Below are 18,452 nucleotides of genomic sequence, written 5' to 3' on the forward strand. Positions count from 1 at the left end.
GTAACTCTAAATGATTTAAATTAATCATCTTATTCTGACTTAATCATAAATTAGAATCTTAAAAAGCTGTGTCAATAATTAGCAGAAACATCATTTTATTCACACAAAATCTATAGAAGAAATTTATAGCTTTATAAAGAAACTAAATGTGTTTATTAAAATGAGACTTTTACATAGATATGGAAAATTTGCCCATAAAAGAAACTGCTGCTGCTGCTAAGGCACTTCAGTTGTGTCTGACTCTGTGCAACCCCATAGATGGCAGCCCACCAGGCTCCCTCATCCCTGGGATTCTCCAGGCAAGAACCCTGGAGTGGGTTGCCATTTCCTTCTCCAATGCATGAAAGTGAATAGTGAAAGTGAAGTTGCTCAGTCGTGTCCGACTCCTAGCGACCCCATGGACGGCAGCCTACCAGGCTCCTCCGTCCATGGGATTTTTCCAGGTAAAGGAAACTAGTGACCACTTAAATGCTTGAAGTCTAACTGCTATATTTTTCTTATAATAGGCTAAGCTCTATCCTCCACGACTTACATCTATTAATTCAATTCTCACAACAAGATTATGAAGCTGGGACCATTATTATCCCCATTACAGAGATGAGAAAACTCAGCCTTAGATGCTTAATTATCAGTGATAACTGGGGATTTGAGAATTGAAACTAGTCCACGTGTCTCTAGAAGCTGTGCACCTAACCACAATGCCGGAAAAACACATTAAAAAACAGAACAAAACAAACAAACAAAAAACAGCTAACTTAGAAAGACTAAAGTGAAAAATTCATACCTGGTCCCTTTTTCATGTATTTTCCATCATAAAGCAGAAACACTGTATATCAAATCTTAAATGTGTGAATAATCACATCCATTTTCCACTTCATTTCTTGTGTGCATACACAATCTCAAAACACAACGGCCTCCATTTCTATTCTTTCTGTCCACATCAATCTATTAAAACTTGCCTCCTTAGAACCAAAGAAGAAAATGAATTTGCACTGTAAGAGCTAAGCGAAATGTGAATGACTCAGTCACACATTCAACACTTTTGAATTAAATTCTTCTAACATGTTTTCACTTTCCAAATATGACAAGGGTCAGGCAATTTAAATCTTCCTTCCCCTTTCCTGGCACCTCTACACTGAGAACATTTAATGGTTACTTTGGTATTCTGTATCTTGCCAGTTAGTTCAATTTAGATGAAAGCTGTTGTTTTCTAATTTCATTTCACTGTAAATGACAGAGATAAATGGTCATATTACCTCGAGAATTCCATTGGCAGAATAGGCTGCGTATGAATATAGCAGGTCTTGGCTGCTCCATTTTCTGGCTTCTTCACTGCAAGGCTGGCCATTAGGATGAAAGCACTGGCCACTGCTGCTCAGAGTCACAGAGCTGGGAGAAAGACCTGGCAGGTTCAGCAACACAGAGTAATTTACAAGCTGTACATCTTCTAAGCCCAAAGAAGTCCACTGAGTCTTAATCTTCTTTGAAATTTCCATGTCATCTTCACTTTTGTACAGCTGTACCAAATTTCTGAAAGAAATTAAAAAAAATACTCTTAAAAAAAACAGGAAAATCTTTATTCTTTTGAGTTATGGCTGTTCACTATATGAACTATTATTAATAGATACAGGATATGAAAGATGAATGAGACAGGATGCCACACAAGAAACTCAGTTTGGTAGAGGTGATGAGCTTGTACAGAAATTATACAAAATCAAAGCAGAATGAATTAAACTCTTACTTAAGAACTAATAAAGGACTATGGGACTACCGAGAGGAGAGTAATCAATGCCAAATAATTATTTTATTAGTTCTGATCCTTCTATTGACATCAACATAATCTTATTTAAAACTGGGCTCCAAAATGAGTGATCATGCTGGCTGAGACAGTTACGTATTGTAGTTAACATATTTACATATAAAGCCATGTGATTAATACACAGCTATTGCTTTTTAAATGCTATTTAAAATGATTATTTTTAAAGCTATTTAAAATGATTTACAGGCAAATCTTGATACAAATTACATGTCAAATTATATGATGCTATGAAAATCATGATATGCAGTAAAATCAGTATATCCTGTTAAAGCCAACCACATATTGTCAAACCAATATAAAGTTAATTTTCATGTATTCTTGCTGTGTAGTCTGTAAATTTATTTCTATACCTGTTCCAAGTCCATAGTAATACTATTTTTGCTTATGACATCCTAGAAACCAGAAAAACTGTGGTTAAAAATATGCATAGAACCTGGAAAAGAATGAGACATAGGAAATTAAAATGTTAAAATTTAATAAAGTTTTGCTTTGTTTGGGGCTAGAATATAAAGGAACCAGCTCTTTTTGGTTTTTGGCAAAAAAAAAATGTATCTATCTTCCTATAAACATTACATTTCTATCTAAACTATTATCTAATAGTATGGATTTTTTTTATTATTTTTGCCCATCACATTATTTTTCTCAGTACTTATTTAAAAACCCCCAAACAAAACCAGTCAATCCTAAAGGAAATCAACACTGAATATTCATTATAAGGACTGATGCTGAAGCTGAAGCTTCAATACTTTGGCCACCTGATGTGAAGAGACAACTCATTGGAAAAGACCCTGATTCTGGGAAAGATTGAGGGCAGGAGGAGAAGGCAGCAGCAAAGGATGATATGGTTGGCATCATCACTTCAATGGTCATGAGTCTGAGCAAACTCCAGGAGGTCGTGAAGGACAGGGAAGCCTGGTGCGCTTTAGTCCATGAGGCTGCAAAGAGTAGGATATAACTTAGTGACTGAACAACAACAGGGTACTTACCTTCTCCCAATTTTTGGTTTCTCTTTCATTTTCAATGTCTTGTTTTATGATGAAATAAAATTTTATAATCTTAATGTGCAATTTTTGAGGTTTGTGGTTTCTTGTTTCTATTGAATAGAACATATGGTACCATCCTCTGGCCACAGTATGGTGTCATTTGCTCCAGAAAGCCTTTGTGTGCATGTCTTTTTTGTTAATACAATGTAATGGTTTGCACATTTTTCTGAGTCCTTCTAAAATCTGAGGTAATGAAGTTATTTTCAGAAAAGATTTAAAGAATTAAGTTTTTCACATTTCAGTGTTTACCTGGAATATCTATGTGTGTGTGTGTATGTGTGGTGTGGTAGAAATGAATGCAATATGACCCAATATTATTTTGTGTGTATTAATAATCATCCTGGTTTCAATTGCTACATTCTTCACTCATGTGCAATAACAATTCTTTCATTTATATATATATATATTTCTACATGTCTTTGGGTCTGACCAGGCTCCTTAGTCAATTCCATTCATCTTTTTGATACATCTTCATAGCAATACTCCATTTAAATCATTATTACCTTAAAATATGGCTCAATATTCAGAATGGCAAGTCCTCTAATTGTTCTTCCTCAAGAATATCTTCATTATTTTTTCTCTTCCATATTAATATTAAAATACATGTATCAATTTCCATATCAAGATTATGATTAGAATTACATTAAAACTTGAGCACCTACCTCTACGTATTAGATATGAAGCCTTTATAAGGACTTATTACTATTCCCATAACGTATAAGCGGGAAAAAATCTGGATAAACAGTTAAGAATTAGGACACAATCCTACTTCTTCTGCACTTACTTTATAAATATTTCTTCAATATTTATTGATATACCATGTTATACATTATCTCTACCTGATAGAGATTATCTTATCAAAATCTTGCATACTATGGTTGTTAGCTGGATTTAAAGGAACATGTATTATAGTACTCTGAATACCACTATACCAATATAACAAATATGTTATATGTTATATGTTATGTTAACAAAGCTTTGTTATACACATAGTTATAAAAATATCGGCCCTTAGAAAAGGATTGAAGAAACATTTCCTAATAAATATTTCCTGATGCTGCTAAGTCGCTTCAGTCGTGTCCGACTCTGTGCGACCCCACAGACTGCAGCCCACCAGGCTCCCCCGTCCCTGGGATTCTCCAGGCAAGAACACTGGAGTGGGTTGCCATTTCCTTCCCCAATGCATGAAAGTGAAAAGTAAAAGTGAAGTCGCTCAATCGTGTCCGACTCTAGCAACCCCATGGACTGAAGCCTAGCAGGCTCCTCCGTCCATGGGATTTTCCAGGCAAAAGCACTGGAGTGGGGTGCCATTGCCAACATTCCAAATAATTAAGCTAATAAATACCTCTTCGAGGCCAATCTTCCTAATATTAACTTTTAATTCTTTTTAAATTAAAATATAATTTAAAATTAATCAAGTTGTTTTAAATTTATCAAATTGTTTATATGAGTTTTGCCTTCTGCACTACTCCCCTTGAAAAAAGATTTAAGGAAGCTATATGAATAATGTGTTCTAAAATTATGTAACCTTTAAATCTAAGTTGTTTCACATAAATTAGTTTTATTGATACAAATGGTTGGTTCAAATGATTCTATCTACTAATCATTCCAAACCCCTTAGAATGTTAAAATGCCCAAGTTTTGAGAATTTACAGTTTTCTGAACTCTACCCCCAAAATATTTTGAAATACATGGTGAACAGTTCTGTTACAACTAGGCAGTTTGCTATATTCAAAGAGAAATATTATTAAGTAATTAACTGCAAAATAATCTCAATTTACTAATTTCAGAGAAAGCTGAAAAATTAGGAGTGTGTCACCTAAAATCACATGAAATTTAGGAGAAACTTTCACTCTGCTTTAATTTTTAAAATAAGAGTTTCCATGGGCCAATAGTTTTGGCAGGAAGCAAATGAACTGTGATGCCTTAGACTTGAATTTGGAAGTAAGCTTGGCATTAGTATTTCATTGGCCGGTAGAGACTGGAAATGGGAGGATTATAGCTCTGCTAGACAAAATTCTGTTTATATCAATGTTCAACACCTGCTACTGGATGAGCCACAGAGCAACACTGGTGTTAGAATTGGAAGAAGCGATGCATGTAGTATTCCTAGGATAAGGGGGACTGCCAAGATTCTACTGTAAATGAGCAGTCAAAGAAAAACCTCTAAAGAAACACACTCACAATACACAGAAAACAAACAGCACATTTACTAATGTTCACTGAGATTTTCTTAGGTGCATATACAATAACATACACACACACTCATATTTGTAGCAGTTTGATATTTTGCACACTAATAAGTCAAAAGTTTCTTTAAAGTTATTTGACTTGGTATTCAATGTAGTAAAATTCTCAGAATCATGCACTGTATGTGCCCAGTAAATTTCAAGATGCTACAGCATGGATTGACTTTATCTCAATTTTGCTTTAGAAATATTAAGACTAAAATGCATGGCAAAGCTATATCACACATAATAGCAAGAAATCAAGTGGTTAGGAGGGTAAAGGATCATCCCCTCCCCTTCCTCACCAGCCAGCCATTAACATCATGCCAAACAAAGCATGACTATGTGCCCCACTACTTTTTTCCTTCTAAAATGCCAAATCAGCAGTAAATCATGTACTGAATGTCTACTATAGAGACTGAAAACACTGTGCATAATCAACTTGCAAAAAGATCCTCACATATCTACTGTTACCACTTTACAAATAAGAAATTTGAGGGTCAGGTAATATAACTAAGTTGTATAATGTCCCAGATTAGGTAAGTCAGATTTCTTCTCCACTACACTGTATTTTAGATTTCCATGCCATTTAGAAGGAGCAGATAGTCTTCTAAACTTTGATGCTTTCCAAAAGTAATGAAAATGTAGAGTGTTATAAAGAATAATACTTGAGTAAAGTAATTAAAAGTTGGATGGTGTGAAGTTAGAGGAAAGTGGCCTTTATGTTCATGACAAAATAAGACTTAGGGAAATCAAAACAACTATTTTTAGAATACAGAAGCCCAAAGTTCAGAGTTTGAGAACCATATGAAGGCAAAAAAAAAAAAAAAACCTGCCTGCTTATTATATACCACATTTAAAAAAAAAAAAGCTATCACAGAAGTATATCAACTGAAAGAGACCTTAATACCTCCTCATGATCAAGGAGAACATGGAGCATAGCTGTCTGCTTTGCAAATTATGGAAGGCACACAGATAATCACCAAGATCACCAAGATACCATGCTTGGTGATCTCTAGCATAAATCTGGTAATCAATACTCGAGTCATTAATTTAACTTGATATGACACAAATAGTAAAATAAGCTTGATTAAAACCTAGGACATACAGAAATAAAACTGCCAATACATCTGTTACTACCTGAATTAAAAAAAAAATTAAAAAGAGTCCAGTGGTATAACTTCTCATCTTTCATTCCTTACACACATTTATATAGGAAATAATTTCATCTTTGGTTAATACTGTGTATATTTTGGACTGTATATTGTACTATCTCATGATGAAACATTTAAAAATATGTTTTAGAAAGAAGAAATGTGAACAAAATTAATGCTAATGCAAGGCATGAAAGCTAATAAGCTTTTACAAAATGTACCATCCCTGCACAAGAATGTTACTGTTAACAGTACCTGGCTTTAGAGACTTTTTCTCTAGTTTTTATGGAAAATAGTTGTCAAAGATCACTTACCAATTAAGTCACCTTATTTATCTAAACTAAATCTAAAAGTTAATTCACACAACTTAATCCAATTAGTAGGACATTATAAGGCTTTGATATCATTGGAGCCTTGTGGGCTACAGTCCATGGATTAGCAAGAGTTGGACATGACTTAGCAACTAAACCACCAACTGTATAATCCAATGAATAAATATTGGGAGAAGCATATTCTATTTCAAGAAGATCACAACAAAAATGACTGATCTCCATGCTTCAGAATAATCATTTTTACTGAGAATATTTTAAAGTACCTGAAACACCAACTTGATTCCTTATTCTTGACATTAACACAAAATTATCAATGTATTTCACTAAACTAAAAAAATAAACTTTTAAGGACAAATATTGAGTCTTATCCCTTTTAATACATCTTGAAAACCCAACTACAGTTCCTTGTGCTTAGTAAGTGGTGTGAAAGTGAAAGTAACTCAGCTGTGTCTGACTCTTTGTGACCCCATGGACTATACAGTCCATGGAATTGTCCAGGCCAGAATAAGGGAGTGAGTAGCCTTTCCCTTCTCCAGGACATCTTCCCAACCCAGGGATCAAATCCAGGTCTCCCACATTGCAGGTGGATTCTTCACGAGCTGAGCCACAAGGGAAGCCTTAGAATACTGGAGTGGGTAGCCTATCCCTTCTCCAGCAGATCTTCCTGACTCAGGAATTGAACTGGGGTTTCCTGCATTGCAGGTGAATTCTTTACCAACTGAGCTATCAGGGAAGCCCTAGTAAGTGGAAACCACAGCAAATAATTGGTAATTTTTTTTTTTACTAATATACTGTTAAGACTACACTGAGAATATAATTGATACTTATTTTCATTTATTTTCCAGTATAGCAAATTTAGTACAACAAGGTCGACTCAAATGATAACATTATATAATGAGGGGAATTAATATACTGATATTTTAAAAATAACTTTTAGATGCTATCTTTCTGTGACACTACAAATACATTAAAGCTATTGTCAGCACAAAGAATGATAATGTCTACATGAGGACAATAATCAGAATCAGTAAGAATTTGTGTTATTTGTCACTGTTAATCAAGACTACCTTTCAAGAACATATTCATTTTAGCACTCAAGAGTGAAATCTTCTCTATTAAATGATATGCATTGCATGGTAAATCGCATAAATCATGAGAAAAACAACTGCTAATATGCCCATCTTTATGAAATGCATTGAAATCAATCTGTAGAGATATTTGGTCATTGGAAGTCATAACAGTATGGAAACACAAATGAAAAATGAAAAGTAAGTGTTAAAATGATAGAAAATTAGAGTTTTGACAAGAAAAACATAATGAAGACAAAGACACAAACATAATAGAAGAAAACATGTAATTCTTTAGTGCCCACTACTCCAAATCCTTGTTTTAATTCTTGAAATATGGGCACACACTTATTTTCACATAGGTTCATGGTTGCCTTTGGCCGCATAATGTTTAAATTGGTATATAGTTAAAACCAGAGCTCTGATTTTTCTTATAGTCACCCAACTGCTCTTTTCATAGCCATAATCATGTTACATAATTATAGTGAACTCTGTTAAGCTAACTGTGAGAAATAAGTACCAACTAAGCAACTTCTGTTAATTTCCACCTTTAGCATTACTTTTCCTGACTGACCAGCAGACTATTTTTAGAGTCTTTAAAAATATACACACATGTTTCCAAATTAAGTCATGCTGTTTGGGAACACTTGAACTAATTTTCTGCCCATATGAAACTAACAGAACAAAAACATTTAATTTGAGTCCTAAGCAAGAAAGTCATGCAAAGCAGAATTGCTTCTTTTGCTTGTTATTTTTAGAAAAACAAAGCTTATATGAGGACAGCAAATTGGAAATGTGCATATGCTGTTGCTGGGCAGATTTTCCTCAATATCTCTCTCCAAGAACTGAAATGCCCTTATTTCTATATTGTTCTAGACCTCTCTCTGTAGGTTTAGGCTATATGTACCATGTTGGGCTGTATTCAATACATGTATAAACAGAGAGATATGAAAGGAACAAAATTGTTCTGATTTTTTTCTGAATTCAATTATATTGTAGACAATACAAACTAACAATATATAAAATACCTGAAGTGTGTATGAATCAACATTTGGTCTTCCTGTATCTTGTATTTTATTAACATTCAGAATCAGAAGTTTTAAAAAATCCAGAATTTCTGATTCTTCTTTTTTCTCCTTTTGCTTCTGGTCACATCTTTTAATTTAAAGATCTAATATCACTGGTCCGGAATTTCCGCTTCTGAAGGAGGATGGAGGATGGAGGATGACTGGCTATTTTAGACAAAGCATGAGCCCTTCAGTTCACTATGTACCTCGGTCCCTAGGACTCTAGCATTTTATGTTATGTTATCTAGTTGGCCCAATTAGGGTTTTTAGTTTTTTGACCTCTCTTCCTAAAATATATACTCTAGAAAGGAAGCAATTGTAAATAATTTATCTACCTTTCCATGAACTCTTTGCAACTATTTGCATTTACCTTTAAATAATGTGTTTATATATATATATATACTCTCTTAAGGCCTCATTAAGTCTGAGGCAATTCATTTTATTTCCTGTAAACTAATGGTACCGACAAGTATGTTAAAGAAAATGGCCACAGCAGAATCTAATTTTGTTTTAATATTAATGCCATTGGTATACATGAAAAGATGAGGGAATGGCAATCAGGACATGTAATATTCATAAGTGGTCATCTTTTTCATATGACTACACTTATACTATTTCTTGTCAAACTAAAAACCAATAAAGAATTTTAAAAATCAGATAAGAAGTAATGCAGTACCCTTGTGACAGATTATTGGCAGGCTGGAAAATGCATTTAAGTTATCTTTGGGAAAGATGATTACAAATTGGCACTAAAATTATTCATCCATTAAGAATCAACTGACATGTTATCATGCCATAGAAATTAATAGAAAAGAAATCATTCTATTTAGAGATAATTCCACTTCTCTCCAGGAATATGTTTATTACCAACTAGCCTGTCTGACTAAACCAGTCCTCATAGTCTTACTACCTAGCCTCTCCAAAAAATTTATTTTAATTATAAAAAACAATCAGGACCAGATTGATAGATTGTTTGAAATGTTTTCAATGGGACAAGAGTGGAATGGCCTGTATGCAAAAAATCAAGAGCTGAATTGAATCAGAGGTATGCAGACAACCATATTACTTCTAAGAATGAGAGAGGTCATCCACTAAAATGGCTTTTGACCCAGTAGTTAGAGGGCATTACTTGCAGAATACCTGAGGCCAGAATTCTCTAAGCATCTTTATGGCAGCCTGAGAGGTGGCCACAGCCTGGTGATAAGAAACATAATATTGGACAATGTGCAAAAACCCAGGTAAGCAGTCAATCGTCTGACAATGAGATTCCAGGTAGCAAGACTCCTGCAGGAGTTTAAAAATCTGGAGCATTCTTCAGTCTCAAAGTAGAGAAGACTAAGAAATACAAGACAAAAATGCCATGAGCACAGACTAAGTGATGCACCAAGACTGTGATTGAAAAACTGGAGTCTTATTAGAAGAAATAGACATAATATTAACTTGGGAGAAATGCAAACATACTGATGATACGTCTCTGATTATTGATGGACTAGCACAAGTAATAATGATAATTTATTGACATGTATTTCAACAGTGCAAAGTGTACTGAAACAGAAATGAAGAAACTGAGATTCAGAAAGATTGTTAGAAAGCTAATTCAAAAAGGTACAAGCATCCAAAAGCTCACTATTTACAATAGACAAGAAATGGAAGCAAGCTAAATATCGACAGACAGATGGATGGTAAAGAATATGTAGTGTGTATATATACATATACACACCCATATATACATACACACACACACACACACACACACACATACACAAACAATACAATATTACTCAGCCATAATGAAGGAAATAATATTATATGCAGCCACATTGATGGACCTAAAGTTCATCATATTAAGTGAAGTAAGTCAAAGACAAATATCATATGATATCACTTATAGGTGGAATCTAAAAAATGACACAAAGAACCTATTTACAAAACATAAACAGACTCATAGACATAGAAATAAACATGACTATCAAGAAGATAGAGGGGTTGTGGGGGGATAAATTAGGAGTTATGGAACACAGACACACACACACATGTGTGGTCAGTGACACGCATGTTGCTAATGTGCTGCACTCAAAATGCCATCAAATTTGGAAAATTCAGCAGTGGCCACAGTACTGCTGTGATAAGTCAAGCCACAACAGCTAGAACTGGACATGGAGCAACAGACTGGTTCAAAATTGGGAAAGGAGTATGTCAAGGCTGTATATTGTAACCCAGCTCATTTAACTTCTATACAGAGAGAAGTGAGGTGAAAGTCACCCAGTCATCCACCTCTTTGCAACGCCATGGACTATACAATCCATGGAATTCTCCAGGCCAGAATATTGGAGCGGGTAGCCATTCCCTTCACCAGGTAATCTTCCCAACCCAGGGATCAAAGCCAGGTCTCCCACATTGCAAGCAGATTCTTTACCAGCTAAGCCACCAGGGAAGCCCTATATTCGGAATTCAGTTTAGTTCAGTCTCTCAGTTGTGTCCGATTCTTTGTGACCTCATGGACTGCAATATGCCAGGCCTCCCTGTCTATCACCAACTCCTGGAGTTTACTCAAACTCATGTCCATTGAGTCAGGGATGCCATCCAACCATCTCATCCTCTGAATATATCATGCAAAATGCTGGGCTAGATGAAGCACAAGCTGGAATCAAGATTGCCAGGAGAGATGCCAATAACCTCAGATATGTGGATGATACCATCCTTATGGCAGAAAGTGAAGAGGACTAAAGAGCCTCTTGATGAAGGGTAAAAGAGGAGAGTGAAAAAGCTGGCTTGAAACTCAACATTCAAAAAACTAAGATCACCGCATACAGTACTGTCACTTCATGGCAAATAGATGGGGAAACAATGGAAACAGACTTTATTTTATTGGGCTCCAAAATCACTACAGATGGTGACTACAGTCATGAAATTAAAAGATACCCACTCCTTGGAAGAAAAGCTATGACAAACCCAGTAGCATATTAAAAAGCAGCGACATTACTTGGCTGACAAAGGTCTGTACAGTCAAAGCTATGTATTCATGTATGAATGTGTAGTCATGTATGAATGTGAGAGTTGGACCATAAAGAAGGCTGAGTGTTGAAGAATTGATGTTTTTGAACTGTGTGTTGGAGAAGACTCTTGAGAGTCCCTTGGACTGCAAGGAGATCAAACTAGTCAATCCTAAAGGAAATCAATCTTGAATATTCATTAGAAGGCCTGATGCTGAAGCTCCAATAGTTAGGCCATCTGATGTGAAGAGTTGACTCATTAGAAAGACTCTGATGCTGGGAAAGATTGAAGGTTGAAGGAGAAGGGGATGACAGAGGACAAGATGCTTGGATGGCATCACCAACTTAATGGACATGAGTTTGAGAAAGCTCCAGAAGATGATGAAGGTCAAGGAAGGCTGGCCTGCTCCAGTCCATGGGATCACAAAAAGTGGGACACAAATGAGCAACTGAGCAGCAACAACAGTCACTTCAGTCTTGTGTGACTCTTTGTGACCCCATGGACTATAGCTTGCCAGGCTTCTCTGTCCAAGGGACTATCTAGGCAAGAATACTGGAGTGGGTTGCCATGCCCTCCTCCAGGGGATCTTCCTCACCCAGGGATGAATCTCAGGTTTCCTGCATCTTCTGTATTACCTCCAGATTCTTTACCTCTTTGCCACTAGGGAAGCCCTAAAGCAGACACACTACTCTATGTAAAATAGGTAAACAACAAGGACTTACTCTATAGCACAGGGAACTATACTCAATATCTTTTAGTAATCTATAGTGGAAAATAATCTGAAAAATAATATATGTATGTATCTATATGTATATAGATAACTCAATCAATTCACCATACACTTGAAATTAACACATTATAATTTATCTATGCTTCAAAACAAAAATACTTCATCTCCCCTAAATAGTGATTAACCTCAGAGACTATGATGGTAATTTGACTGATGGTAAATAATCCGCCTGTAATCAAAAGACCCTGGTTCAATTTCTGATTCTGGAAGATCCCCTAAAGAAGGGATAAGTTACCCATGCCAGTATTCTTGGGCTTCCCTGGTGGCTCAGATAGTAAAGAATCTGCCTTCAATGCGGGAAACCTGGGTTCAATCCCTGGGTTGGGAAAATCCCCTGGAGGAGAGCATGGCAACACTCTCCAGTATTCTTGCCTGGAGCATCCCCATGGACAGAGGAGCCTGGTGGGCTACAGTTCATGGGGTTTCAAAGAGTCATACATTACTAAGTGAATAAGCACAGCAACATATAGATGTCAAGTAACTTCAACTTGGGAAGAAGAGAGTCATAGTCACTGGGAACCACTTAGTGAGCTTAATTATAAGAAAACATTATCTAAAATATTATCTAAAGTTGCATGCAACATGTAGAGAATTAGTTCAGTTCAGTTCAGTTCAGTCGCTCAGTCCTGTCCAACTCTTTGTGACCCTATGAATCAAAGTATGCCAGGCCTCCCTGTCCATCACCAACTCTCGGAGTTCACTCAAACTCACATCCATCAAGTCGGTGATGCCATCCAGCCATCTCATCCTCTGTCGTCCCCTCCTTCTCCTCCTGCCCCCAATCCCTCCCAGCATCAGAGTCTTTTCCAATGAGTCAACTCTTCGCATCAGGTGGCCAGTGTACTGGAGTTTCAGCTTGAGCATCATTCCTTCCAAAGAACACCCAGGACTGATCTCCTTTAGAATGGAGTGGTTAGATCTCCTTGCAGTCCAAGGGACTCTCAAGAGTCTTCTCCAACACCACAGTTCAAAAGCATCAATTCTTTGGCGCTCAGCCTTCTTCACAGTCCAACTCTCACATTCATACATGACCACAGGAAAAACCATAGCCTTGACTAGACGAACCTTTCTTGGCAAAGTAATGTCTCTGCTTTTCAATATGTTATCTAGGTTGGTCATAACTTTCCTTCCAAGGAGTAAGCATCTTTTAATTTCATGGGTGCAATCACCATCTGCAGTGATTTTGGAGCCCAAAACAATAAAGTCTGACACTGTTTCCACTGTTTCCCCATCTATTTCCCATGAAGTGATGGGACCAGATGCCATGATCTTCATTTTCTGAATGTTGAGCTTTAAGCCAACTTTTTCACTCTTCTCTTTCACTTTGATCAAGAGGTTTTTTAGTTCCTCTTCACTTGACAGAAATGCATTACACACCTTGTGCATTGTGAAGTAAACACTACAACAAAACCAACACCTATGTATATGGATCCAAAGTAACACACAAGAAGTTCTATACTGTTTTTTTTTTTTTTTAATTCTAATGGTTAGAACTTAAATTAACAAGAAGTGTATGCTAATGTAATCATATCCTTATTAATTAAATTTCATTTAGGTATCTACAGAAAGTTCCCAGTTCAGTAAGAATGAGCAAAACTCGTTTCAGTTTCATTCTCATTATCTGTACTCCTGTAGTTCTATCAAACAGCCCAAGAATATGTTTGTTGTCTCTTCAAGACTCTATAAGGAAAAATGGTTTTCTCCTGACAACTGATTTTTTACTTTTCAGGGGTCAGACAAAGAAGACTGATGATAAGCAATACCTTAACTCACCTAAAGCTCCAACAGGACATGAATAGATCCATCAAAACAAAATCATTAACTGACATTTGTACAAAACATGCAATTAATCCAAAGGTTTATAGCCTCTCAAGATAAATAACTGTCAGGAAGTCATCCTTTAATAAAAGATATTTCATCTGAAAGGCACACAACCAATTCCAGCTCCACTGTGAAAGCCAACACAATGGCAATGACTGGTTTCCAAAGAGTGTGTCTAAAATTTTCTGTGATTTTTTATTTAAATTATGAATTCAACACATTAATTTATTAGGCAGAAATACTGTCAGATGACAATAATAAACATAACTTCTATATATAAAGGTAATATTTTTTTCTTAAAATGTCTTGACATTTGGTTTAAAAAATAATTTGTTATTTATTCAAAATAAGCATGTTAGCTTTATTATGTATATATCTCTTATAAAATGATAACTGGATTCTACTTTCAAATTTTCACTGAGGCTTTTTTCTTAGTATTTTTATAGAACCATTATGGAAAACTGCATTTTGATTTTATCTCAAGAATTCCCTCTTATAGTCTATAAATATAGAGTTGTTAAGTAAATATATTCCACTTCTTATGAGAAGTGGGAATGCACCAATGGGAAATGAAATTGTGATTCTGGAGAGAAAAATGCATTCGAATCTCTATTCTGTCACTTACTGAACAACCTTGGACAGATTATTAAAGCTCTTTAAACCTCAGTTGCTTCCCTGGAAAAAGGAAGTAATAATAGCACATACATTTTTAGGCTGCTATGATTAAAGATGATAATCCCTACAAAATGTTTATTATATATCCTACTGACTACTCAGTTCCCATCCACTGCTTAATCCATCACACTGTCTTCTGTGTGTACTACATATACTATATAAATGCAGAGTACCTATCTAGATTGTTCCTGCTCGGGTCATGGGTAGTTATGTATCATGCAGAGGTCTCAGTTCTTCAATAGCTGTGGATATTCACTTGATTATGAGGCATCAGATAACTAGTTTCTAATTGTTGACTAGCAGACAGCATTAGCTCTCCTGGGAGCTCCACTACTGTATTACAGACATGGGAAGTAGAAACTGTGTTTGATGATGTAACTTCCCTACAGCTACCTCCAGTCTCCCTCCCTTATTGTCTCTAAGGCAAAGTGCCAAACCTACTTTTCAGCATTGAGGTTTAGGAACAGACTTGTCTCCACTTCCATTTCTAATCTGACCTACTAGAATATTTTCATTCTGTTGGATGATTTCAGAGGCATCGCCCCACACTACTGAGGAATTGGGACCCAGCCTGGCATCTGTTCTCTACTGTCCAGATACGAGACCTGGGACAAGTTTTAACTCAGATGCCTCAAAACAGTTCATACTTCACTGAGATGGTAAAAATAAAAACTGATGCTTATAAACTGCTTAGCACAGGTATACCACAAGCACTCAAGAGTATGTTCTACCTTAAGCTTGCACTTTCTTCTTGCCAGCCCTGCCCTTCACTGCCATGCTTCACTGCTACCATCCCCACCTACTTCCCTCACCTGCAAGAAGAAGACATTTCTGTACAGACCGGCCAACTCTCACTAACCTGTACATTTCTGTACAGACCAGCCAACTCTCACTAACCTGTACATTTCTGTACAGACCAGCCAACTCTCACTAACCTCCAAACACTTGGCATTGGGTTGTCAATTATCACACAGTCTTCTGTCGTTGCTCAAATATTTCACCTGAATTTTTAAAATCAGAAATTCTTTTGTTATTTTTATAAGTGTAGAAATAAGTAGTCTTTTAAATTTCCTAAACAGCAGCTCATTTCTTGGAAAGCTGACTTAAAATATCCCTATAGAGATCAGTAAAACAATGTTGACTTAGGCAGATAATAAAGAAGGGACATAGGAAGGAAAGAAGAAAGAGAGGGAAAAAGAAGGGAAAAAAGGAAAGAAGAAATTATTAACAATGTATGGGGTTTCCAAATTCCTGAGGTATGTCATTATTTATACCTGGAAATATATTTTTCCCCCATGATTCCTCCAAAAGAAGAAATGTATGTTTTCAGATTTGCTTTTACCGTAGAATCAAGCTGTATCATAATTTAAACCAAATGGACCCTTTTAGCTTTGTTTTCTTTTAAACAAATTAATCAAATGTAACTCATTTCTTAATCTTACAATGGCTTGGTTAATTATATCTTGTAGATCAATGTGACTGTCAGTTGGTAGTTTCGTAGTGTGTAGATAAATAATATATTTTAAACAGACTTGTGTTTGCTTTCTTTAATGGGCATAGATACTATGTAGAAATTGGACTACTGCAGATAATATTCTAGATTGATGTGTTTTTATCTATTCTACTTCAACCACTACTATTTTTCAGGGAGAGTAAGAAAATGTCCTTTCAGTTACTCTTAAAAAAAATTTGAAATAGTTATCCCATGGATATGTCTGAATAATATCAAATATCCTGGTAAAATAATAGCCAACATATGGCTACTTCAATGTCTTTAAACAGAACACTTTGGTGAGTGATTGAATTGTATGTCTGGCATCACAAAAGGTAAGTACTGGCCCACCTATTATTTTGTAATAAATGCAACCTGTCAATATTTTAAGTGCCGGATTACTTTGGCATAAAATAGAGGCGTGTTTCTAAAAGCAAGGCAAATAGAACATCTCTGTATAGAGTATACTAGATTCAACAGGCAACTTTGGCCTTAGATCAAAGGTAATCACTGAGCTACTTCCCCTTGGATCTCTTTTATTACTTATGTCCATCTGGACTGCTACTCCTCCAAACTTGCACTATTCAAATTCTGAGTATTATTGAAGTGGCTCTTCCCCAAGAGCATTTTTGAACACTTGCATAAAATGTAATAAAGACTCTGGAGTATCCTTGATTATTTGTTGTTTTTCCTAGGTGGTTTCAATAGATTAAATTAAAATGTGTATCACTTTAAATTGAAGCACTCTCTTCCACCCCTCAGCCTTACTGAAATAAATTGTTCTCTTTTACAATTTTAATCCTTTGGTCTAATTAAGGGATTTCTATCCTGGTTAGAATATAAAGGATTCTCAGAAGTAATGGGCCTTTCTGTTTAAACTGTTAAACTTAATTTCCTGTGAATAAAATTTTACAACATGGAAAACAGTAGGCCTTGTTATTGAAACACTAGTCAACTGTAGTAATCATGAAAAATGCCAATAAGTAAAAAAAAAAAAATCCCATTCTATATAATTAGTGTAATATTAAAGGTAGATAAGTCACAAATATTCCAATATTTCCACATCTGGAAACAGATATTTTAAAAAATGTCTATGAGTAGTATAGTATAATAGAACACTGGATTAGGAACCATGAGCCTAAACATTAATATTTTCTTTTTAATCATTATTATTTAACTTTATATACATACGTAATCATGGGAAATAGATCGGAAAACAGTGGAAACAGTGTCAGACTTTCTTTTTTTGGGCTCCAAAATCACTGCAGATGGTGACTGCAGCCATGAAATTAAAAGACGCTTACTTCTTGGAAGGAAAGTTATGACCAACCTAGATAGCATATTCAAAAGCAGAGACATTGCTTTGCCAACAAAGGTCCGTCTAGTCAAGGCTATGGTTTTTCCTATGGTCATGTATGGATGTGAGAGTTGGACTGTGAAGAAAGCTGAGCACCAAAGAATTGATGCTTTTGAACTGTGGTGTTGGAGAAGACTCTTGAGAGTCCCTTGGACTGCAAAGAGATGCAACCAGTCCGTTCTGAAGGAGATCAGTCCTGGGATTTCTTTGGAAGGAATGATGCTCAAGCTGAAACTCCAGTACTTTGGCCACCTGATGCGAAGAGTTGACTCATTGGAAAAGACTCTGATGCTGGGAGGGATTGGGGGCAGGAGGAGAAGGAGGGGACGACAGAGGATGAGATGGCTGGATGGCATCATTGACTCAATGGACGTGAGTCTGAATGAACTCCGGGAGTTGGTGATGTACAGGGAGGCCTGGCGTGCTGTGATTCATGGGGTCTCAAAGAGTCGGACACAACTGAGCAACTGATCTGATCTGATCTGAATCATGTAATTAGTTACTACATAACATTTTAAAATTTTCCTTTCTTTTTTTGCCCTTTTTTTTTTTTTTGCTTGTTCTGCCTTCCTCCTGTCCACTCACATCACTCTATTCTATACCCCATATTAAC

The 18,452-nt window shown here is 35.9% G+C and overlaps 1 protein-coding gene across 6 annotated transcripts in view; it reads right to left on the reverse strand.

Moving 5' to 3' along the window:
• Positions 1-18,452, reverse strand: part of NAALADL2 (N-acetylated alpha-linked acidic dipeptidase like 2) — a 1,624,416-nt gene that overhangs the window by 724,681 nt on the left and 881,283 nt on the right. For all 6 annotated transcript variants that reach the window (XM_044938294.2, XM_044938269.2, XM_025283251.3 and 3 more), the window contains one exon: positions 1,257-1,530. In XM_044938294.2, coding sequence (XP_044794229.1) covers positions 1,257-1,530 — 274 coding nt within the window. The remainder of the gene's footprint in view (positions 1-1,256; positions 1,531-18,452) is intronic.

Source organism: Bubalus bubalis, chromosome 1 (genome assembly GCF_019923935.1).
Source record: "Bubalus bubalis isolate 160015118507 breed Murrah chromosome 1, NDDB_SH_1, whole genome shotgun sequence".
In the NCBI taxonomy this organism is placed as follows: Eukaryota; Metazoa; Chordata; class Mammalia; order Artiodactyla; family Bovidae; genus Bubalus; species Bubalus bubalis.